The sequence below is a fragment of the Rhinoderma darwinii genome, chromosome 3 (assembly GCF_050947455.1).
Source record: "Rhinoderma darwinii isolate aRhiDar2 chromosome 3, aRhiDar2.hap1, whole genome shotgun sequence".
NCBI lineage: Eukaryota > Metazoa > Chordata > Amphibia > Anura > Rhinodermatidae > Rhinoderma > Rhinoderma darwinii.
Window position 1 is genome coordinate 290,783,856 of NC_134689.1, and position 24,118 is coordinate 290,807,973.

The window sequence follows — 24,118 nt, forward strand, 5'->3', positions numbered from 1 at the left end:
CGGGCATCTCTGTGCTGGATGTCTTTCTCTCCCCAGTCTCTAGGGCTAGGAACACTCCTTGGGAAGCTCCAGTGGCGTAACTGTCCATAGAATTATTTAAATATTTTTTTTAGTCCGACTAGGGGACTTCACAATGCGATCTGCTGATTACTTATATAGTGCTTTGGTTTGCAAAGCATTACTGCCTGTCAGTAATAAACTAATCTAGCTAGTAAACAATCCATTAGGTTGTGCCTTTGTTAGATCCCAGCTGTCTTGACAATACATCGGCACCTCACCGGGGTGCCGATTTGGTGACAGAGGGAACCCCCTCCCGCTGTCTAACCACCTAGTGAAACCCAAAGTCGGTTTGAGAGATGTGCAGAGTGTTTTTTCCATCTGTAGGGTTAGTGCCTGGGTAATTGGACATTTTTAGTTCATTCTTTTCCCGATAGTTAACGCCAAGACTGCCTAAACAAAGTTTGACCTAATGTCTGTGTAGCCCTTGTCTCATAACGTTCCCTATTTTTTAAGAATTGTTTCTAACTGAGGAAGACCAGAAGAAGCTTCATGATTTTGAGGAACTTTGCGTTGAAATATATTTCAATGAAAAGGATGATAAATTTCATTTGGGAAGTGAAGAGAGAATTCGTGTTACGTCTGACAGGTACTCATGATTTTGTTTTACTTAAAGGAAACCTGTCCTGTACACTGCTGCCCTCATGGAGAGCAGCGTAATGTAGTGTCCAACACGCTGATATTAGCGAGCTGACGTTTATTTGCTAAAGTGACGCCGTTTTCTAGAACTTACATGTGGAGCTCAGGCAGTCCCACCAGAGATGAGTCTGTCGTATGCATGAGCTGCCGCTCGCTCCACCCATTTAACGCTGATTTGCAGATTTGTTCCCATTACTGTGCAAAGGGAGAAACCTGGCTAATAGACGCGATCAAAGAATACACCGGAGTGCTAGTTGTGAGTATTCATGAGGACAGATGCCCCGCCCCTCGCTGTGGTGATTGACAGTGAGCTGCTGTGTATCTGTATACACAGTAGCCTGTCAATCATCGGGAGGAGGGCAGATCACTCCACTCATGAATACATCGGATTTATAGCAGGGAGTCCAGTGTATTCTTTGAATGCTCCGTTTAGCCAAAATGGCACAACATATTTTTTTTGCCATTTGGCTAATAATTGAGCGGACTTGTCCCATACATAGCATAGCTATGACAGATTCACTTTAATTGAAAATTCACTTCATAATCTTTTTCCTATTAAATAAAATGTTGCTGTGTTGCTAGTTTTACACTTCCTACTTTAGAATCTGATTCCTTAAAGAAAATGTAGAACTAATTTTGAAATCGATACAAAAAGTATTTACAAAGTTACACAACTTTTATTTATTTTTTATTTAATTTAAACTGTACATTTTTGTAATTGGATGGATTTTAGTTTGAAGCTGACCATACACGCACAAATATCCTACTGACGCTCTGGAATCGTTTAATGTATTTGCGTTCAGACACACTATACTCCTATATACACATGTTAGAGAACTGCTCACTGATTGATTTCAATGGTGATGGAAACGGAAGCCTATGGTTTCAGTTTATGTCAGTCAGGGCTCCTCTCCAACTGAATGTCGGAACAGAGCCCTGACGCAAATGTGAACATAGCCTTAGAGGCCACTGGATTTAATTATTGTTTGTTCCAAAAACTTTGTTTTCATAAATAATACGGCGTTGCTACTCCTAGTTTTATTTCTTGCGGACGTTCTGCACTTATTTAAATGACTCCTTACACTTTAACTTCCATTTAGCGTTGGTAAGTAATGTATTTAAATCTTGAAGCTAGTTTTTATGCCGTTTTCCTTGTCTTAATCCGCTATCTTGAATTTCTAGGGTTGAACAGATGTGTATACAAATCAAAGAAGTTGGAGATCGAGTTAACTATATAAAGCGTTCTTTACACTCTTTGGATTCACAAATCGGACACTTGCAAGATCTGTCTGCCCTTACTGTGGACACCTTGAAAACGCTTACTGCACAAAAAGCATCGGAGGCCAGCAAGGTTCACAATGAAATCACCCGTGAGATGAGCATTTCAAAGCACTTGGGGCAGACACTGGTTGATGATGGCCCCCTACGTTCCTCCATGAGGAAAAAGCATAGTGTTAATAATTTCTTTGGCTCATCATTTCCACAAGGAAGTTCCGAGGCCAACAGTAACTTTCTATTCAACATTTCTTTGAGAGATGAAAGAAATCCTGTAGGAAAAATTGTGGGTGACTTCTTTCCACCTCAGAGAGAAAAACTAAATATTCCAGGTGCTGGTCCATCTGGAAGTGCCTTAGTTTCTACTGCTGACTGTCTTAGAGAACTGCCAAACAGTGCACTGGGAGCCGCATCGCTCGTTGAAAATCCAAACCCTGGCATCTCCACCAGTAGCATGCCAAGCTGCACTTCACCTTCAGCTACCTTTTTTGTAAGCACGCCAACGCAGCCAAGCTTGAAAAATCAAATGGAAATGGCATCAAAGCTAGAAATGTCTCTCCAACCAAGATCCTCAAAAGTAGACAACCTTGTGGAATTTGGCGCATTTGTTGGTATGTACGATCTTATTTATTTCTCATTTCCTGTTTCATCCCAATTTTAATGCTATGAAGTGTTAATTCATTATAAATAGAAAGTTTTTATTCATAGAACTTCCCTGATCCTTAACTCAGAAGGGTAGGGATCCTCCAGGAAGATATGTCAATTCAAATGCAATCTGACACGTACGCGCATCGGTACTAAAACATAATATACTAGTACTGTAGCTGGTGTTCCAATGTCTTCAGGTTAGCCCAGTGTCAGAGTTTCAGGGCAGTCTTCTGTGTTCCTTATTCAACTGGCAGAGGAAATACTGTCTAATGGGGCAAGCCTTTACCCATCCTTTCCCTGTCGATATGAGGTAATGCAAAATGTTAGTAAGCATCAAACAACCTTTACTGAACCTGCTGGGTGACTCTTTCATAGTAAATACAGTATTTTGTAATGATTTCAGTTTGGTCATCATCGGTCATTCTGTTGCTGCAGCTCACCAGTAATATGCTCTAAGTTTGAAGCTTTTATTTGTAATTGTGTTTTTAAGGTCACAGAGACACTTTGATTCTACAGAAGCAACCGAAAAATACTGAAAACAAAACTGAAGCCGAAATCAGCCCTGCAGATGTAAGAAATCAATACTTTTCTAATAGGCTATTTGTTTTATTAAAGGGGTGTTCACATTTCGTAAATGTATGGCATATGCCCAGGATATGCCATAAATGTATAATAGGTGTGGGTCCTACCTTCTCTAGCTGTCGCTGGGCTCTGGCCACTGACTAGGTTTACAGGAGTACAGAAACAGCTAACCACGTTTTGCAAGGCTTTTTCCGGAACCCCCACAGAAGTTAATAGTAGTCATGAAAATGCTGTTTCCTTAGTTCCAGAAACTGTGTAGCTCACTTTGCTGCAATATTGCCGGAACTCCTGTTAATATTTATGGGTTTATACAGTGACATCAGGACTAGGTAACACAGGGGGCCCTGATCTAGCGATAGGTGGGAGACACATCTTTTGGACACTTATGGCATATCCTGTGGATATGCAATTAATGTATAAGATGGGAATACCACTTTAAGGTTGATGCATACTTTGTGGCCACTTTGAGATACGTCTGCACTCCAGACAGTTAAGGCCCTTTTACACGGGTCAATTTTTGATTTAATGAGCGTTCATGTAAACACTCCTTTTCCAATCATTGCTTGTTCATCAGCTGGTCATTGCCTGTTTACACAGGGCAAACGCTCGTTCATCAGCTGGCCGTATCATTTATTCTGCAAGAAATGTTATTGTGGTCGGCAGTACATCTCCCTGTGTAAACAGGGAGATGTGCTGTTGACATGATCGAAATGTGTGAGGGCGAGCGATCCTAGTGACGATCACTAGTCACCAAACATAGCTCCTTTTGAAAGGAGCAAAGAAGTGTCAGAGGAACATTGGTTGATTAGATATTTGCACTGATCATCTGGCAACAAATCAATACATTAAACCATGTAGACCTGGTCAAGAGGCGCAGACATTATTCCGAACTAACAGAATTGGAAGGAAACGTGATCTAAGACTTTCACCATGGAATGATTGTTGGTGCTAGACAGGGAGGTTTAAATATCCCAAACTTCTGATCTCCTGGGCGTTTATTAGAGAATAATGTGCAAAACTAAAAGTGCCAGTTCTGTTGGCCGAAATGACTTGTTAATCAGAAAGATCAGAGGATAATGGCCAGACTGGCTGAAGATGGCAGATAACAGAAATAACCATGTATTTTCAAAATGTTATGCAGTGAAGCGTGTCTGAACGCACAGCAGCTGAAGAGCACAACCGGGTTCAACTCCTGTTAACTTAGAGTATGGAACTTTCAGCAAAATTTTGATTGGGTCTTAGAGACATATCAGAAGTTTGGATCGGTGGGTGTATAGGTGCTGAGACCCCCACTGTTGCAGAAACGGTGGTGCAGACGTGCTCAGCTGAGTGCTTTGCACCATTGGCAGTGATTGGTGCTCCTCGTTAGGCTGAAGACAACTCATAGAATATCTAGGATCCTATATTCAGCCTGACTAAGAGCATTGATCACATACAGAGATTCATAGCACTTAGCTGAGCGCTCCTGCACCTTGGTTTCAGCAATGGTGGGGGTCTCCGCACCCAGACCCCCACTGATCAAACGTCTGATGTGTGTCTAATATGTGCAGTTGCTCTTTTAGAGCAGTTAATGAATATTTCTAATGTTGCTGGCATTTTAGACTCCTGCCAGTAGTTTATAGAAGGCAGCAAGAGACTTCGCTGTTAAATATTGCTGTACATTTGCAGAGGCAACTGCATGACCCCTGAAACCTCTTCTGCATAGGAGGTTTACAGTATAGGTTTCGGGCATTGTGCAGTTCAAACTTCTGGCATGAGATGAGAACGTCTGCAACGTTGGAATTACCCTTTCAGATAAGATTGGGTACAGGCTCCCCTAAACTAACAGTTAAAAACTAGAATAATCTTTCCTGATCAGAATTTGGCAGAAATCGCATGGATTCGTCCTGATTTGTGAGTGGTTCAGATTGGGTGGCAAAATGAGGATAATGTGTTCGCATCTCTTCCTTAATATAAATTGAGCATAATTTTTTAACCGTTGCTAACTATGTGATTCTCTTTATACCACTATCTATACATCTTCTAGTGGCAGCTGTCACCAAGATATCATATGGCTTTATGTTAACGTGGTTTCACAGACCTAATGAGTTCAGCTTACCATAATGGACTACGCCTGCAGTCACCAGATCTCTATCCGATACAGATAAAGTACTTTTCTACAGACCATTATCTTAGAGGATTTGTCACTAGTTTATTAATGCCCTATCTCCTAACTAATCTAATAGGCGTTATGTTGCTGATAACTACAGTGTGATTTGTTTTAAAAAATGTTTATTATTTGCAGTTCTGAGCATTTTTCTAAATATTCTGATGTGGGTCTAATTGCCAAATAGGAGGCAACTATTTTTTTTTTTTTCTCTGGGCAGTGTAATGTTTACTGTATGACGCGGACCAATCAGCATACAGCTTCTCCCCCTTCCCTGCCCAGCAACACGTGATCATATAATATATAGCTACCATTCCCAACTGTGTTTTCAGCTGGTGATCTCTCTGGTTGTGTCACAGCTAGAACTGGTGCCATATGAAAGATTAGAATCTCACCTTTCATATGCCACCAGAACCGCTGTTCTAGGTGGTCCACAGCCGGAGATATGGCTATTTGAAGTGACCCCCCCCCCCCCTTCCCTCCAGCCTCAGTCTCTCACACTGTGTGAAGCAGCTTCATGCTGATAGGACAGGTGTGAGGCAGCTCCACCTCAGGAGAATTTCTGGTGTTCACACCCACTTGTCTAGTATAGCCTCATTTGCATATTTAGAAAAAAAGCAACTTTTTTTAAAGTCTTTTTGGGACGCAATTTTCACTAGCATTATCAGTGTGACCGCCTATTAGGTTAGCTAGGAGATGGGACATTACTAAACTAGTGACCGATCCTCTAATGTTTAATACAATGGGATCTGTTTTACACAAGTTTTTGTCAGATTTTTCGCAGAAAGCGGAGGGAACTGATGGTAACAGCAAATAGGTGTGAAATATAATGAAATTGCATTGCTCTAAATAGATTTTTCTGAGACGATTGTAAACGAAAAGCTACAATTGTAGCACAAACCGTATGTGTTCCAACCAATGGATAGTTTTCCATTGGCCAAAATCGATCGTAAAATCGTTTAGAAAGCTAAGGATAATACTTATCCTTAGTTACATTTTACTTATGACTGAAGTCGTATTTGCTCAGCGTACTCGGGTAGTAAGTCGTCGTGTACACTGCACAGGCGGGTACTGTAATGATAATGGGAGATTTTAATTTCCGGGATAATAATTGGTGTCATGGTTCGGCTTCAACTGCAAAGGGGAGACATTTCCTCAACCTGTTGCAGGAAAATTTTATGGGCCAGTTTGTGGAAGACCCGACTAGAGGTGAAGCTCTGTTGGATCTGGTCATTTCTAATAATGCAGAGCTTGTTGGGAATGTCAATGTTCGTGAAAACCTCGGTAACAGTGATCATAATATAGTTACATTTTACCTATACTGTAAAAAACAAACGCAGGCTGGGAGGGCAAAAACACTTAATTTTAAGAAAGCCAATTTCCCCAGGATGAGGGCGGCAATTCAGGATATAGACTGGGAAGAACTAATGTCAAATAATGGAACAAATGATAAATGGGAGATTTTCAAATCTACTTTGAGTTATTATAGTGCAAAATGTATTCCTATAGGTAACAAGTATAAACGACTCAAATTAAACCCCACATGGCTTACACCTTCTGTGAAAGGGGCAATACACGACAAAAAAAGGGCATTTAAAAAATACAAATCTGAGGGTACAGCTGTAGCCTTTGTAAAATATAAAGAGCTTAATAAAATCTGTAAAAATGTAATAAAATAAGCAAAAATACAAAATGAAAGGCAGGTGGCCAAGGATAGTAAAACAAATCCTAAAAAATTCTTCAAGCATATAAATGCAAAAAAGCCCAGGTCTGAACATGTAGGACCCCTAGATAGTGGTAATGGGGAGTTGATCACAGGGGATCAAGAGAAGGCAGAGTTACTAAATGGGTTCTTTAGCTCTGTATATACAACTGAAGAAGGAGCAGCTGATGTAGCCGGTGCCAGTGCTGTTAATATATCAGTTGATATACTGAATTGGATGAATGTAGATATGGTCCAAGCTAAATTAAATAAAATAAATGTGCACAAGGCCCCGGGACCAGATCGGTTACACCCTAGAATTCTTAAAGAGCTTAGTTCAGTTATTTCTGTCCCCCTTTTCATAATATTCAGAGAATCTCTAGTGACTGGTATAGTGCCAAGGGACTGGCGCAGGGCAAATGTGGTGCCTATTTTCAAAAAGGGCTCTAGGTCTTCCCCGGGTAATTATAGACCAGTAAGCTTAACATCCATCGTGGGGAAAATGTTTGAGGGGCTATTGAGGGACTATATACAGGATTATGTGACAATAAATAGCATTATAAGTGACAGCCAGCACGGTTTTACTAAGGACAGAAGTTGTCAAACTAACCTAATCTGTTTTTATGAAGAGGTGAGCAGAAGTCTAGACAGAGGGGCCGCTGTGGATTTAGTGTTTTTGGACTTTGCAAAGGCATTTGACACTGTCCCCCATAGACGCCTAATGGGTAAATTAAGGACTATAGGTTTAGAAAATATAGTTTGTAATTGGATTGAGAATTGGCTCAAGGACCGTATCCAGAGAGTTGTGGTCAATGATTCCTTCTATGAATGCTCCTCGTTTATAGGTGGTGTACCCCAGGGTTCAGTGCTGGGACCACTATTATTCAACTTATTTATTAATGATATAGAGGAAGGGATTAATAGCACTATTTCTATTTTTGCAGATGACACCAAGCTATGTAATATAGTTCAGTCTATGGAAGATGTTCATGAATTGCAGGCAGATTTAAACAAACTAAGTGTTTGGGCGTCCACTTGGCAGATGAAGTTTAATGTAGATAAATGTAAAGTTATGCATCTGGGTACCAACAACCTGCATGCATCATATGTCCTAGGGGGAGCTACACTGGCGGATTCACTTGTTGAGAAGGATCTGGGTGTACTTGTAAATCATAAACTCAATAACAGCATGCAGTGTCAATCAGCTGCTTCAAAGGCCAGCAGGATATTGTCGTGTATTAAAAGAGGCATGGAATCGCGGGACAGGGATGTAATATTGCCACTTTACAAAGCATTAGTGAGGCCTCATCTAGAATATGCAGTCCAGTTCTGGGCTCCAGTTCATACAAAGGATGCCCTGGAGTTGGAAAAAATACAAAGAAGAGCAACGAAGCTAATTAGGGGCATGGAGAATTTAAGTTATGAGGAAAGATTGAAAGAATTAAACCTATTTAGCCTTGAAAAAAGACGACTAAGGGGGGACATGATTAACTTATATAAATATATTAATGGCACATACAAAAAATATGGTGAAATCCTGTTCCTTGTAAAACCCCCTCAAAAAACAAGGGGACACTCCCTCCGTCTGGACAAAAAAAGGTTCAAGCTGCAGAGGCGACAAGGCTTCTTTACCGTGAGAACGGTGAATCTATGGAATAGCCTACCGCAGGAGCTGGTCACAGCAGGGACAGTAGATGGCTTTAAAAAAGGGTTAGATAATTTCCTAGAACAAAAAAATATTAGCTCCTATGTGTAGAAATTTTTCCTTCCCTTTTCCCTTCCCTTGGTTGAACTTGATGGACATGTGTCTTTTTTCAGCCGTACTAACTATGTAACTATGGTAAACTCTAGTATATAATCTACAATTGGCAAGACAATGTGAGTCTTTATTAAACCGTTATCTTTGTCTTGTAGATGGAATCCTATCCTCCTTCCAGCTTGAAGCTAGTGAAATCCTGTGCTGGATTTACAGAACTCAGCAACATCTCCCAGTCTCTGCAACTTGATCAATGTGAGTCCTGCCATTGTATTTATAGGCATTAATGCTTTACTGTGTGATAGTCAAATATTTGGAGATTTTGATGATCTGATATTCATTTGGCAGCTTGACTCTAGAATGAGTCAAATATGACTATCATAGTATCAAGATGGATCAAATTCTTCTGGATGCCAGTTTGCTTGGCTCTTGTTTGTCAATCTCAAAAAAAAGAATGGAAGCTGTAATAGTAAAGGGAGGACACCTGAAATACTAAAAAAAAAAAAGTTCTCATATTTCGTTCAATGCTTTGTTTTTCCTGACACCGAAGATGCATATAACACGTACTGTTTTCTGTTTAGTGCGTGGCAGTAGCCGGCGCACCTCGCTTACTGAAGAGACTAAAGTAGATGACTCCAAAGAAACCTTTCTAGCGGTTTGTACCTTTTTCTTCTGTTGCAGTATTGTAATATGCAGTTGTCCTGGAGAGTGTTCAGATATCTCTGATAGCCTTGAATGAATGTTTGGTGTTTTATTTAACCGTTAAAGGAGGATCTTTGAAAGCTTGCATTAAATAATCAGATTCAAGGGCAGCGTGTTACATGAGCAGTGTGGGAAAAGGTCATGATCGGACTGCTTAACAAAGTGCCCTAGTTTTCCTAAAACTTTCGTAGTCATAGTGCCCTAATTTTTGGGCAGCTTTGCTCAATTTAACAGTACAAAGTCTTGGCTGCAATGACATGAAGACACATTCATGAGTATTCTGTACATGGAATGAGCATATAATTTTAGATGTGGCCCTTAAATCTATACGTTGGCCACACCTTACATTTAATGTTTCATTTTGGAGTGGGGGCTTCATGCAGAGGTCACAATAAGGGCCTCTGCAGGTGTACACGGCCCGACGTGGGCCGTGTAACTGGGCGCTGATTAACGAGATCTCTCATTGATCGGCGCTCGTTTGCTCCTTCCACAAGGAGCTATGTATGGGGATGAGCGATCATTACTCTGATCGCTCGTCCCCATACACTTCTATTATGTCGGCAGCGCATCTCCCTGTTTACACAGGGAGATGCGCTGCCGACAACTATATTTCTTGCGGCATAAACGATACAATCAGTGGATGAATGAGTGTGTGCTCGTTCATCGGCTGATCGTTGCCTTGTTTACACAGGACCGTTATCAGGAATGAGCGTTCATGTGAGCGCTCGTTTGCCCAATAATTGACCCTCGTGAAAGGGCCTCAATTGCCGCCTGTACACTTTAAATTCAGTCTCATGCATATTTCTACACATGCGAACGACCTTGCTTCAGGTGGGAGTGCTGACTAGTCGGGACAAAAGTTTTAAAATAAGAATAAAAGAAGATCTTAGAACCTCTTATGTAATTATCTTAACTATTCTACTGATCTGCTGGCTTGGGACTGCTGGGTGGCGAGTAAGCATGCACAAATGTGTCTGGTTTTCTCATTTACTAAATGAAGGGTGGCTGTACTTGGGCAGCCATCTCTCCCCTGAAAATGGTGGACCCGCGGCCCTGTTCTAGGTATCGGTAAGGATCGGGGTGTACCAATATTTGGATATGTACAGGAATTCCTATTTTGAGACAACACCTTTAAAAAAAAAAAAAAAAGTCTTGTATTCTGGAGTTTGCATAATTTTTTTTCTTGAAGTCGGACACTTCCTCCATATGTGTGTTTTGCAGTTTTCCGTATGTACACTGCTCCATGTCACAGAGAAAAGTACATGACAGTGCATGGACCCCGGGCAGAGGTGTAATTTTAAGCTCCTGGGCCCCAATGCAAATCTATAACAGGGCCCCCACCTACCGTATATCCTTTATAATATTGGTGTATTCTTACTGTGGCTTAGGGGCTTTTGGGCCCCCATGTGCGACTTGTGCCTCTGCACCCCCTATAGCTTCGTCCCTGATCCCGGGCAGTATTGGACACACACACAGCTGTACAAAACTTAGACATTCTCATTGGATTCTAGAGAGCATGTGCATTACTTTTTTTACATCTCCAAATTTTAATGATGTATGTATATTTCTTCTACAGGATTGGTTGCAGTCTCATTCATCTTCCTCAAGCAAACCAAAGTAAGGCTTGTCCACCTCTCCTCTCCCAGTCACTCAGTTTCCTTATTTAAGTACTTCTTCCTCCTCGGGTCAGCTGGGGAGAAAATCGGTACCAATAATAAGTGATATCCTGCACTTTTCCTTTACATGAAAATCTCCTCCATTGCCTTTCCTCTCGGTAAACTAGTGAGTGATTGCGGAACAGAATTTAGATCTTTTGAAGGTGCACAGCGCTCTTTAAAGAGGCTCTGTCACCACATTATAAGTGCTCTATCTCTTACATAATGTGATCGGCGCAGTAATGTAGATCACAACAGTTGTTTTTATTTTGAAAAACTATCAATTTTGACGGAGTTATGATTTATTTTAGGTTTATGCTAATGACTTTCTTAATAGACAACTGGGCGTGTTTTAACTTTTTGACCAAGTGGGCGTTGTGGAGAGAAGTGCATGACGCTGACCAATCGCTGACCAATCGGTGACCAATCAGCGTCATACATTTCTCTCCATTCATGTGCTCAGACATCGTGATCTTTCGAGATCATGATGTGCTGTCACTTACTAACACATTAATGTTACTGAAGTGCCTTGAGAGTGAATAGACATCAACTCCAGCCAGGACGCGATGTCTATTCACAATCCCGACACTTTGGTAATATTTGTGGGGGACTTACAGCACAGCAAGCGTGACCTCGTGAGATCATGCTGTAAATGACCGTTTACAGCGAGATCATGCTTGGTGGTGTTTCTGGTCATTTCACTTTGCTCAAATAGCGTTTAAGATGTTCTTTAATGAAAGGAAAAGAGATCTCTAACTGGCAGCATTATGAATTCTGGTGGCTAGGAAGAGGAACTGAATGAGGCGATGAGTTTTATTATAGACGCCTGTTCGCTTGTCACCTAGAAGCATCACTGTGGAGGATGGGAATGCTTTTATAGAAAATTATATAGATGTGCAAAATTATTCCTAAGAGAATGACAAGACTGTGTTGTATAAAGGGCACTTGCACACATAATATGGATACGAAAGTTACATAGAAAATTTATTTAGACCAGAAGTACAAAAGAACACACACATGTGAGCTCAAAACATAAAAACATTTAACGCGTACTAAAGATAAATACATCCCTGTGTCTGCAGCGTCCATCTGATACCACACGCATATCGCTGCCTCTGCAGCTTTCTCAGGGTTCGATGCACCCCGAAGGATAGGCCATGAATATCAATGTCGGGAAGACCCCTTTAAGAGTTTTTTGTTAAAGATCTAGCTGTTCCTTTTTAATCAGGGTAATAACTGCTGTTAATAAGCGATACCTTGCTTTCTATAGAGTTCCCCTAGGTGTAGCATAGCTTATGTTCTTGTGCTTTTAGATAAATTGTTTTGTTTTTTTTTTCTTTAAAGGCCTACAGCAGAGGAGGATGCTTTGAATGGTGAGTGTCTCTTGACAAAACAAAGATGATTTCAGACCATATATTTCTGCGTGACTAAAATATCGCTCTTACTCTTATAGGTATTGGCTCGCCTTTCAAACCAATAGTGGACATCAATTATTGCTACTCAGGTTGGTTCTCTGTTGTAGAAAAACACCATGGAGATCCTAGTCCTGGCGGGCAAGGCACTGGGTCCGGCAACAGCCTCTACCTTGATACGCCCCACAGAGTAAAATCTACTAGATTTCCGCTATAATTTACGCCATCTTTCTGGCATAAATTATATTTTGCCGGCCTATTGTGACCTCACCCCTTTTGTGAAGCCATGCACCCTTTTTTACCAAAAGAGGGCGGTGTAAATTGCCCAAGTCACAATTTTCAACCGTTAATAAATTCCCTCAGTGTTGGTTAATTTTTAATTTTGACTTGTCTTGTTGTGCAGCTGTTGAACGTAACAATCTGATGCGATTGTCCCAGACTATTCCTTTCACCCCAGTCCCTCCAAAAGGTGAGATTTAATAGTATGTCACTGTTATGTATTCTGTTACTTTATGGTGGCACTTTGCTATGATTTATTTGTGCTTTATTCTCATTTAGGTGGTCTTTGACCACACTTTTATTTTTTATTTTTTTCTTAAGTCCTTCTTTACTAGCATTTGTAGACATTTGCTCTCTTAGCTTTATTCTTAAAGTCTAAATATTAGCCCTTAAAAGACTGGCTTTGACATTAACTAGGTTTGTCTGATGTTTAAATATTACATTTCTCTGTTTTAAAGTGATCCAACCAACAATTTTCCTTTAGAACCATTTTGAAAAGCAATTCTCCGATATCAAGATATCCCAGGTTTTTTTATGGTGTTCTTATGATTTCCTCTTAGAACGTCCACCTAATGTGTTCAGTGCTGGAGAGAAGCCGCTACTAGTGCGCAGGTTCTTATTGGCTGGCCTGCAATATAGCAGGAATTACTCCACCGTCCGTGTACTAGAGGATCTGGACATGATACAGAGTATGTCTGAACACATTAGGTAAACGTTCTAAGAGGGAATTTTAAAAAAACAAACACCAGTGGTCGCAGTAACAAATATGTAACCGCAATGTCTAGTCATGGGAGCATTTTTTTGAGGGTTCGAATTGAAAAAACGGTTATGTTTCGCTGTGATCTAACAGAAATCAAATCTTTAATTATGGTACAATCCCTTTAAGATGCCTGATATGTGGTTGTAGAATCTTCCATCGTTGACCTTGGTTAGTGACCATGTTCTGGTTTCTAAAATAAACATTCTGTTACTGCGCCAGTTTATCGAAATTTCTTGCGTGTCGTACACAGACACCTTGGGTATATGCTGTTGCCACAAGGAGTGTTCGCTCTTTCAATACAGGATATAACCCTCCTGCAGACACTGAGCTGAACTAGTTTTAGCTTAGTGTCTATAGAGGGTAGATTCTTCTGCTTATGCAAGGGTCTGCTTTTTTATTTCTAGGTTTGGAAACCGAGACGACATGGTCTCTTTGTTTTCCATTTAGGACCAATTCCACTGAACTGTTGTGCCCTGCTCAAAACAGACAAGTGGGACAAGAACACCGGAGCTCATCTGTCTCCAGCACGAGGGTCACCCAGTTTCCAGTCTGTTCCCCACCAGTAACCCCACTATGATTGAACCACACTGAAGGGGTGACTTTGCTGGTTTTTCAACTTGGAGCGCAAGAGAAGGGAATTTAAGGGCAGATGAGTATATAGCACCCTCCTCCATCCTGCCTTTGTACTATGCCCCCCGACCTCAGCCTAAAACTGTGACAGTCACATCTTCTCTCTTTCTGCAGTTTCCCTGCTGCGACTCCTCTGCACTTCCTCTTGTCCTTTGCTCTTTGCATCAGGACTCCTCTTTTCTCTGCTACAGGGGTCCACCTGCCACAATGCCATGATTGACATGCAGCGCCTGTCCCTCAGCCACATCTCCAGAACTTCGCCCCTTGCTTCTTTCAGGTTTATGCTGAAACTCCTCCCTGGTCAGCCTGATTCTCTCTTGTCCTGAATGTGTCAGGCCAAAACAACCCTCGACTGCCCTGCCACCCCCAGAGCTGAATGTGCAGGGCAGCGAACTACAATGCGCTCATTCTCTCTCCTTGGCCGTCAGTGACTTCACTAAGGTTTCCCAGTACATGAAAGACCCTGTGTCACATTTCTCTGACCAAGCCCCTCCGGTCAATCCCTCCTCAGCGAGACTCTTGCAGGCAGCGCCCAAAAGAGGGATAGAGCTGCTACCTTTCACCCCTCCCTCCACTTGGGGGTTACTTGGAACCCTCAGACTTGGACGCTGAACAGACCTCTAATCTGTCCACCGTGGTGGACAACCTTATCACAGCTGTTTTGGATATCCTCCAGATTAGGGATGCAGTCTCCTTTCAGCCTAGAGACTTTACCTTCCTATTTGGAGGTTTACGTTTCATAGTTGCGTCGCCTCTGGTCTCTGACTCAGATTAACTTCCTTTTTTTTTTTCTGCTTCTAAAACCGCTTAGCTCAGTGTCCGCCAGAGGGATATATATATTCTGTGTAGGAGGAGCTAACACATTTTCGTGCTTAGTGTCAGGCTTCTAGTGGCAACAGCATGTACCCAAAATGTCTGTGTCCCCCAATAAACTCGACAAGAAGGGGATTTTACAGTGAGTACTCAATAAATTCCCATATGACTTTATAACAGAATTCATATTGGATTTAACATTCTTATTCAATTTACAACCCTGGCTAGAACATTTAGTTTGTACAATTCTTATTGAAGTTTTCTTAACTTTGTTACATGGTCTGGCCACTGAATGACTGTCACTTGGGTCACTGCCTATATTTTGTGTTTTACAGAAGGCAAATGTGGCTATTGAGTTTATTAAAATTTTTCTATGTAAATATTACAGGAGAGCTGGTCACTGTGTATCGTCTGGACGAGAGTTCTCCCAGCATCCTAAATAACAGCATGTCTTCCTGGTCACAGAGGGGTCTGTGTGCCAAGATCGAGTTTCTGAGTAAGGAAGAGATGGGAGGAGGCTTGAGAAGAGCTGTGAAAGTGGCATGCACTTGGTCTGAGAACGATATCCTAAAGACAGGGCACCTCTACATCATCAAGTCCTTCCTTCCCGAGGTGGTGAATACCTGGTCAGGGGTGTACAAGGAAGATACTGTTCTTCATCTCTGCCTTAAAGTAAGCCAGTCTTGCGCTACCAGAAAGATTTATTTTTTTTTAAAACATGCAGATATACTTCTAATCATAAATTATGTTTGACACGGGCTACAGCTTCTATTTTTATTATCTTCTATTGGTTTCTGTAAGGCTGGGTTCACACGAGCATGTTCGGTCCGTAAAGGATGGAACCTATTTCGGCCGCAAGTCCCGGACCGAACACACTGCAGGGAGCCGGGCTCCTAGCATCATAGTTATGTACGACGCTAGGAGTCCCTGCCTCTTCGTGGAACTACTGTCCCGTACTGAAAACATGATTACAGTACGGGACAGTTGTCCCGCAGCGAGACAGTTGTCTATGGGGGCAGTGTTTTATAGAATCTTTTACACTTTGTGTGACTCGATGCACTTCATTGGGCTGAGTGTCATGTGGTAGAGGGAGATGTTCTGCAAACAACGATAATAGTTCAGTTTTTTTAAAAAGATACGATCAGCAGGTTAACGAGCGTTTGCTTGTTCATTTGCTGATCGTTGCACTGTGTTTACACAGGGCAATTATCGGCAACGAGCATTCTATGAATGCTTGTCTGCCCAATAACTACCCAGTGTAAAAAGGCGTTACGGCTCTGTTCACATTTGCGTTAGTTCATTTTTGCCAGGTTTCCATTGCTTTTCGAAGGTCCGAATAGGGTAGCATGCTGCGCTATTCTATTCAGTAAAAATAAATTAGCTGACAGACCCACCAGAAGTCAAAGAAAAAATAAATATCATAACTGATCATGATCTGCCATATCAGTCATGGATCCTGTAAAAACTGACTCCAGTGGGAACAGAGCCGTCTTAGTGCGTAAAATGAAGACAAATCCTCTTATTTGTGTGTTTCACTGGATGTTTTATAGTGCCTTAAATGACAGCTGAGGTTTTCTAAAATTACTAGAGAACTAAAAACTGAGAATGAAGTGTTGCGTGTACTAGAATGCGCCTAGTTGAATTTGTCCGCTATTACAATTTACATTCATTGTTTTTTAAGGAAATCCAGCAGCAAAGGGCAGCACAGAAAATGACGTTTGCCTTTAATGCAATGAAACCCAAGTCCATCCCATACTCTCCAAGGTACAGGACTCCATGCGATTGTATTTGTTTACACGTTCGTGGGAAAGAAAATCTTTACACATGTAAATTAATCTGAACTCTCTTGGTTTTTCAGTTATCACTGTTTAAAACGACTTTCCTATATATCTTTCTTAGAATAGGCCATCTATTTGTGATCAGCAGTTTGACCCCTCACCATGCGCCATGGCCCTTCACCGCAGTACACTTGACACAGTTGCGCTCTTGTCCATCCATGCAACGGTCACTTGAATGGAGTCAAGTTGCACAACCAGACACGGCTGCATGCACATGAACAGTGCTCAGGTCACGTACTGCAGTAATTCACTGTGGCCCTTTTTGATTCTGCTGGTGAAAGAGGGGGTTCTGACCATTGTTGATCTGTACGAAGTAAAAAACCATCAATGTTAATAGATGGAAACCCCATCCATGTACAGATGCCCTAAAGACCTTTTCAGGGGATTGTTTGACATACAGTGAAGGAAATAAGTATTTATCCCTTGCTGATTTTGTAAGTTTGCCCACTGTCAGTCATGAACAGTCTAGAATTTTTAGGCTAGGTTAATTTTACCAGTGAGAGATTATATTTTTAAAAAAACCTGAAAATCACATAGTCAAAATGATATATATTTATTTGCATTGTGCACAGAGAAATAAGTATTTGATCCCCTACCAACCATTAAGAGTTCAGCCTCCTCCAGACCAGTTACACGCTCCAAATCAACTTGGTGCCTGCATTAAAGACAGCTGTCTTACATGGTCACCTGTATAAAATACTCCTGTCCACAGACTCAATGAATCAGTCTGACTCTAACCTCTACAACATGGGCAAGACCAAAGAGCTTTCTAAGGATGTCAGGGACAAGATCATAGACCTGCACAAGGCTGGAATGGGCTACAAAACCATAAGTAAGACGCTGGGTTAGAAGGAGACAACTGTTGGTGCAATAGTAAGAAAATGGAAGACATACAAAATGACTGTCAATCGACATCGATCTGGGGCTCCATGCAAAATCTCACCTCGTGGGGTATCCTTGATCCTGAGGAAGGTGAGAGCTCAGCCGAAAACTACACGGGGGGAACTTGTTAATGATCTCAAGGCAGCTGGGACCACAGTCGCCAAGAAAACCATTGGTAACACATTACGCCGTAATGGATTAAAATCCTGCAGTGCCCGCAAGGTCCCCCTGCTCAAGAAGGCACATGTACAGGCCTGTCTGAAGTTTGAAAATGAACATCTGGATGATTCTGAGAGTGATTGGGAGAAGGTGCTGTGGTCAGATGAGACTAAAATTGAGCTCTTTGGCATTAACTCAACTCGCCGTGTTTGGAGGAAGAGAAATGCTGCCTATGACCCAAAGAACACAGTCCCCACTGTCAAGCATTGAGGTGGAAACATTATGTTTTGGGGGTGTTTCTCTGCTAAGGGCACAGGACTACTTCACCGCATCAATGGGAGAATGGATGGAGCCATGTACCGTCAAATCCTGAGTGACAACCTCCTTCCCGCCACCAGGACATTAAAAATGGCTCGTGGCTGGGTCTTCCAGCACGAAAAATGACCCAAAACATACAGCCAAGGCAACAAAGGAGTGGCTCAAAAAGAAGCACATTAAGGTCATGGAGTGGCCTAGCCAGTCTCCAGACCTTAATCCCATCGAAAACTTATGGAGGGAGCTGAAGATCCGAGTTGCCAAGCGACAGCCTCGAAATCTTAATGATTTACAGATGATCTGCAAAGAGGAGTGGGCCAAAATTCCATCTAACATGTGTGCAAACCTCATCATCAACTACAAAAAACGTCTGACTGCTGTGCTTGCCAACAAGGGTTTTGCCACCAAGTATTAAGTCTTGTTTGCCAAAGGGATCAAATACTTTTCTCTGTGCACAATGCAAATAAATATATATAATTTTGACACTGATTTTCTTTTTTTTTTTTATATAATCTATCTCTCACTGGTAAAATTAACCTAGCCTAAAAATTCTAGACTGTTCATGACTTTGACAGTGGGCAAACTTACAAAATCAGCAAGGGATCAAATACTTATTTCCTTCACTGTATCCGTTAAAGGGTTATTCCAGCTATAACAGTCATAGTACAGATTATCCAGCATGTTAGAAAAAAACATATTTTTTGCAACGTACACTATTTCAAAGGCTTGTGACATTTCATAGATGGAGGCCTACCTCTCCCCTCCATGTTTGTACTCTATTTCTACGATCGTTTGCTATTGCCAGTTTCGTTGTCCACACATGCCTAGTTTAATCTTCAGCTTTTCTCTAGTTCTTTCTGAGGGGATTGTGTAAGGAATTGCTCCTACTAAGACAGATTTTAGTAAAGAGTTGGAGATATGACATCTGTTCGGTTTGATTTCTTCTCTAGAACTTTCTTTGGCAGAATTGGTACCTGGCAAAGCTAAGTGTATGTTGCTATGGTGTTTAGTCGTCCGGCCTGTCTTGACTTAACTTTTGGTACATGCTATATGCTTTCCTTCAAACTAAATTCAGTACAGAGTAAAATAGTACAAAAGCACCAATAGGTAAATTATGAGTTCAGTTTTTTTTTTTCCTTTGTAGAAAAACTCCTTTAAAGGTTATGAAAACCTTTTGTAGCCATTTTTTTAAATTAAATGTATGTAATTGGTGATTATAAACATTTTTTTCTAATTTACATTTATTACAAATTTTTTACTGTTTTTGAGATGCAGCTACATCAAGCCATGTTATCTGAAACCGTCAGTTCGCTGGATCGGTGGCTCCTGTGTCTCTTTCACACAGTACCACCATAATATGGATTTACATCTAAATTCATGTAATCACTATTAGGGCTTCTGTGTGCGCTCCAGCTGAACTGACGGTTTTCGTTAACTGCACTTGATGCAGCTCCTATGTATATAGCATACATAGAAGCTGCATCTCAAAACGATAACTGTAATAAATGTAAATGAGAAAAATGTTTATAATCGTAATAAGTAGACCGGAAGACATGCTCTCTTTTCCCTACCTTAGAGGTGTTCTAAATATGGGCTTGATACATTATGAAAGCAATGCCCTAAGGGATTACATTACATTGAGTTAATGTAGCATTCAGTGAACTACATTTAACTAGGTCCTATGTTTCTTTTTTTCAACAACTCAGGTTTTTGGAAGTGTTTTTATTATATTGTCATTCGGCTGGGCAGTGGTTTGCAATCGAGGAGTGCATGAATGGAGATTTCCGAAAATACAACAACAACAATGGAGATGAGCGTGTCCCAACCAATATGTTAGAGGAAACCATGTTGGCTTTTAGTCACTGGACCTTTGAATACACGAGAGGAGAGCTTTTGGTTCTGGATTTACAAGGTGAGACTAACTACTTACTTTAACCTATTAGTGACCGCCAATACGCCTTTTCACGGCGGCCACTAGTGGGCTTTATTCCGTTGCATACTCCTTTTCACGGGGGTGCATCGGAATAAATAAACAGAGTAAGGAGCCGTTATCTCCGTGCTCTCAGCTACCTCCGGTTGCTGAGGGCTGGGAGCAGACCTTCTCGAACGGGCGAGATCGATATCCGAATCGTTCTCGTTTAACCCCTCAGATGCGGCGCTCAGTAGCGAGCGCCGCATCTGAGTGGTTTTGGAGAGAGTGAGGGAGCTCCCTCTCTCACCCCACCGGCATCCTAAGATAAGTTCGCAGGGTGTCTTCTATGGCAGCCGGGGGCCTAATAAAGACCCCCCAGGTCTGCCTTTAGTTAATGCCTGCTAGACCATGCCAGAGGCATGGCCAGGCAGCTTCCTGTCCGTTTTATACAGACAGGCAGTAATACACTGCAATACAGAAGCATTGCAGTTTATTATAAAAGCGATCGGATGATCGCATAGTGAAATCCCCTAGTGGGACTAGTAAAAAAAAAAAGTTTAATAAAGTTAATAATAAATAAGTGAAAAAAGTAATGAAAAACCCACTTTTTCCCCCAAAAGAAGTTACACATATTTGGTATCGCCGCGTCTGCAACGGCCCCAACTATAAAGATACTACATTTTTTAACCCAATCGGCGAACGCTGTAAAAAATAAAATAAAAAACATTGCAAGAATTGCAGTTTTCTGTAAATCCTGCCTTAAAAAAAGCTGATAAAAAGTAATCAAAAAGTCGCATGCACTCCAAAATGGAAGCAATAAAAACTACAAGTCGTCCCGCAAAAAAAAAGCCCTCATACAACTGCATCGACAGAAAAATAAAGTTATGGCTCTTCAAGTTTGAGCACTGAGACCCCCATCGATCGGTAAAATGAATCGGCAGGAGCGCTTGGGTGAGCGCTAAGCCGCTTGGTTTCTGATCATCTTTTCGAGCAATACGTGTATGTGCTCAATAGAAAGTCTATGAGCCCGTACACCAACTGTGAAAGGGTGAAAAATTTTATTTTTACAAAATCATTATTCCAGGAATAGTATCATTTTCAGTTGGTTTTTGAAAATAGATTTAGGGTCTTCAGTTGAGGAACACCTCATTTCAGAGATTTTAAATAAGGATGTGGTGTTTTGGAAGGCAATATTGCAGTTGAATTAGAAGGTGGACTCCTGCGCTTGTTTATTACAAAGTACAAGACGCACAATAAATGAGATTTCATGTGTTTGTGTGGGTGAGTTATGGGTGTTCCTCTACCTTATTAAAATGTTAGATAACCGATTCCGTTTAATTTTATCCATTTACAGGTGTTGGAGAAAACCTTACTGATCCATCCGTTATAAAATCTGGAGAAAAAAGGCAAGTTATTCATCTAGAGATTTGTTTTTCAATTATGTCAATTTGCTACTAGTTTGGAATTTACTGGAAAATGTGTGTTCTAACCATGTCCTCTGTGTAAAAGAAACCTTACAGTAGTGACATTGGTATATTTCTGTAGGTCGTCAGACATGATATTTGGACCAGCCAATTTAGGAGATGATGCAATTAAAAATTTCCGTGCTAAACACCACTGCAACTCAATCTGCAGGAAGCTTAAGCTTCCAGGTAAGCTGCATGTTAGTCCTTATCTTATTTGTTAGGACAAATGTATTATAAATCTTGCTGAAATACAAGTAATTTGACCAATGTAAGTTTTTTAAGATGTAGCATGGCTCAGGCTAAACCCCTCTGTTAATGAATATTCATAAACTAGTACAATCTATGCACCAACATCTGGCGCATATTAAAAAAAAAAAACACGTGTCCTGAAGTTGCCATTCACTCATCAATTCTCACCACCACCTCTGACCAGCTTTTTGATATTCTGCACTATTAGGATGTTGGTGAAAGAGTATACCGTATTTTTCGGACTATAAGACGCAGTTTTTAGCAAGAATAAATCTTGCTAAAAAATCCCTGCGTCTTATAGTCCGCAGTCAAGGGACCCGGCATCGCCGGGCGCCATGACCGCTTCATTACTTAACCCCTTCCCGACCCATGATGTGGGGGATGATGTATGGAGCGGGCTCACGCGCTGAGCCCACTCCATACACTTCAGGTGTCAGCCTCTGACACGCTGCTATAACGGCCAGGATCAGCAATTTCGCTGTTCCTGGCAGTTTAAAGTGCTTGTGCCATGAAACACATGTGTGATCGATAAGGAGAATGGGGACCGAAAGTTACCAGGAGCGCTGAAAGAGAAGCTGTGACTTCTGCGTTCTGTCCAGCAGCTTCATAGAGATCAATGGGATTCTTCTGCGCATGCGCATTGATCTCTATGGAGCTGTGGAACAGATAAGCCGGACACAGAACCCGGAAGTTGTCTTCTCATGTAGTGCTCTGGGTGACTTTCGCTCCCCTCTTCTCCTTATTGCTGGGGGTCCCAGCAGTGAGTCTCCCCAGCGATCTCACATGTAGCCCTTATTCTGTGCATAGTGGATACATGTGTTTTATGGCAAACCCCTTTAACTAGTTAAATGCCATGGTCAATATCGACCGGTGCATTTATAGGGGTTTTTCTATGAAGGACATTTATGACATATATCCACAGGATATGTCATAAATGTCAGATAGATGCAGGACCCGGACCTATCTCTAGAACGGGCCCCCCTAAACCCCGTTCTAGCTTTCTGTGCTCTCCCGGCCACTTGATTACATGTGGAGTTACTGAAACAGCGTAACTCGCGGAGCTACGCTGTTTCCGTAACTCCCATAGAACTGAAGAGTAGTTACGGAAACAGTGTAGCTCGCATGCTATGCTGCTTCCATAACTGCCATTCACTACTATGGGAGTTAGGGAAACAGCGTAGTTACGCTGTTTCAGTAACTCCACATGTAACCAAGTGGCCGCTGGTTCAAGTCCCCTAGGGGAACTAATAAAATGTGTCAAAAAAGATGTTAGATACATTTTTAGGAATGTAAAAAAAAAACACATATTTTTCTCCAAGCATAATGTAAAAAATAAAATAATTTCGTCCCACAATAAAATAAGCCCTCACACCGCTCAATCGATAAAAGAAAAAATATAAAAACTTTTTAACAAATAATTTTTTCCCTATTTTCTGATGTCTAAAACCTTGGTGCGTCTTATAGTCCGAAAAATACGGTACTTTGCAACTTATGTACAGAAATTCCACAATCCTTGAAGAAAAAATCTGATCTGTGCAAGTATACATGATAAAATGCCTATAACCAATAATTTTTCATATATAACTGATTAAATGTTATGATTGTAGTCAGAAGTCGTAATAACACCTCTACTGGTGTCATTAACGCGCTTTCAAATTAGTCCTATGCGTATTCCTGCCTGAAGAGGTGCGCTGCGGCAGCCAAGGAAAAGGACTCTTACTCAGAGCAGCTTACCATTGTAGGAGAATCAGACTTTTCTTGATACAGCCATGATGTCCCTGGTCAGCCATCTTGATTACATCTTGGAATTAACCCCTTAATGACCAGGCCATTTTGCGCGTTAATGACCAAGGATTATTTTTTGTTTTTTCACGGTCGCGTTCCAAGAGTCGTAACTTTTTTTTTTTATTTCGTCGACATAGCCGTATAAGGGCTTGTTTTTTGCGGAACAAGTTATATTTTGTAATTGTACCATTTTTAGATGCTTATAATATATTAATTAACTTTTATTAACTTTATTTTAGTAGAGAATTTAAAATAAGCCGCTATTCCAGCATTGATTTTCACGTTCTAAATTTAAGCCGTTTACTATGCAGCGTAAATAACATGTTCACTTTATTCTATTGGTCGGCACGATTACGGGGATACCAAATATGTAAAGGTTTTATGTTTTCCTACGTTTGCACAATAAAAACACTTTTAGAAAAAAATACTTGTTTTTGCATCATCGCATTCCAAGAG

General features: G+C 41.2%; 1 protein-coding gene across 1 annotated transcript in view; it reads left to right on the plus strand.

The window, feature by feature from the left end:
• TRPM7 (transient receptor potential cation channel subfamily M member 7) overlaps window positions 1-24,118 on the plus strand; it is a 128,498-nt gene that overhangs the window by 98,722 nt on the left and 5,658 nt on the right. Inside the window, exons 25-38 of the mRNA XM_075858058.1 lie at window positions 514-646; window positions 1,879-2,582; window positions 3,110-3,189; window positions 8,964-9,060; window positions 9,387-9,460; window positions 11,084-11,124; window positions 12,507-12,535; window positions 12,616-12,666; window positions 12,978-13,043; window positions 15,445-15,728; window positions 16,738-16,820; window positions 19,957-20,162; window positions 21,517-21,568; window positions 21,708-21,814. Of these exons, the coding sequence (XP_075714173.1) occupies window positions 514-646; window positions 1,879-2,582; window positions 3,110-3,189; window positions 8,964-9,060; window positions 9,387-9,460; window positions 11,084-11,124; window positions 12,507-12,535; window positions 12,616-12,666; window positions 12,978-13,043; window positions 15,445-15,728; window positions 16,738-16,820; window positions 19,957-20,162; window positions 21,517-21,568; window positions 21,708-21,814 (2,007 nt within the window). The remainder of the gene's footprint in view (window positions 1-513; window positions 647-1,878; window positions 2,583-3,109; window positions 3,190-8,963; window positions 9,061-9,386; window positions 9,461-11,083; window positions 11,125-12,506; window positions 12,536-12,615; window positions 12,667-12,977; window positions 13,044-15,444; window positions 15,729-16,737; window positions 16,821-19,956; window positions 20,163-21,516; window positions 21,569-21,707; window positions 21,815-24,118) is intronic.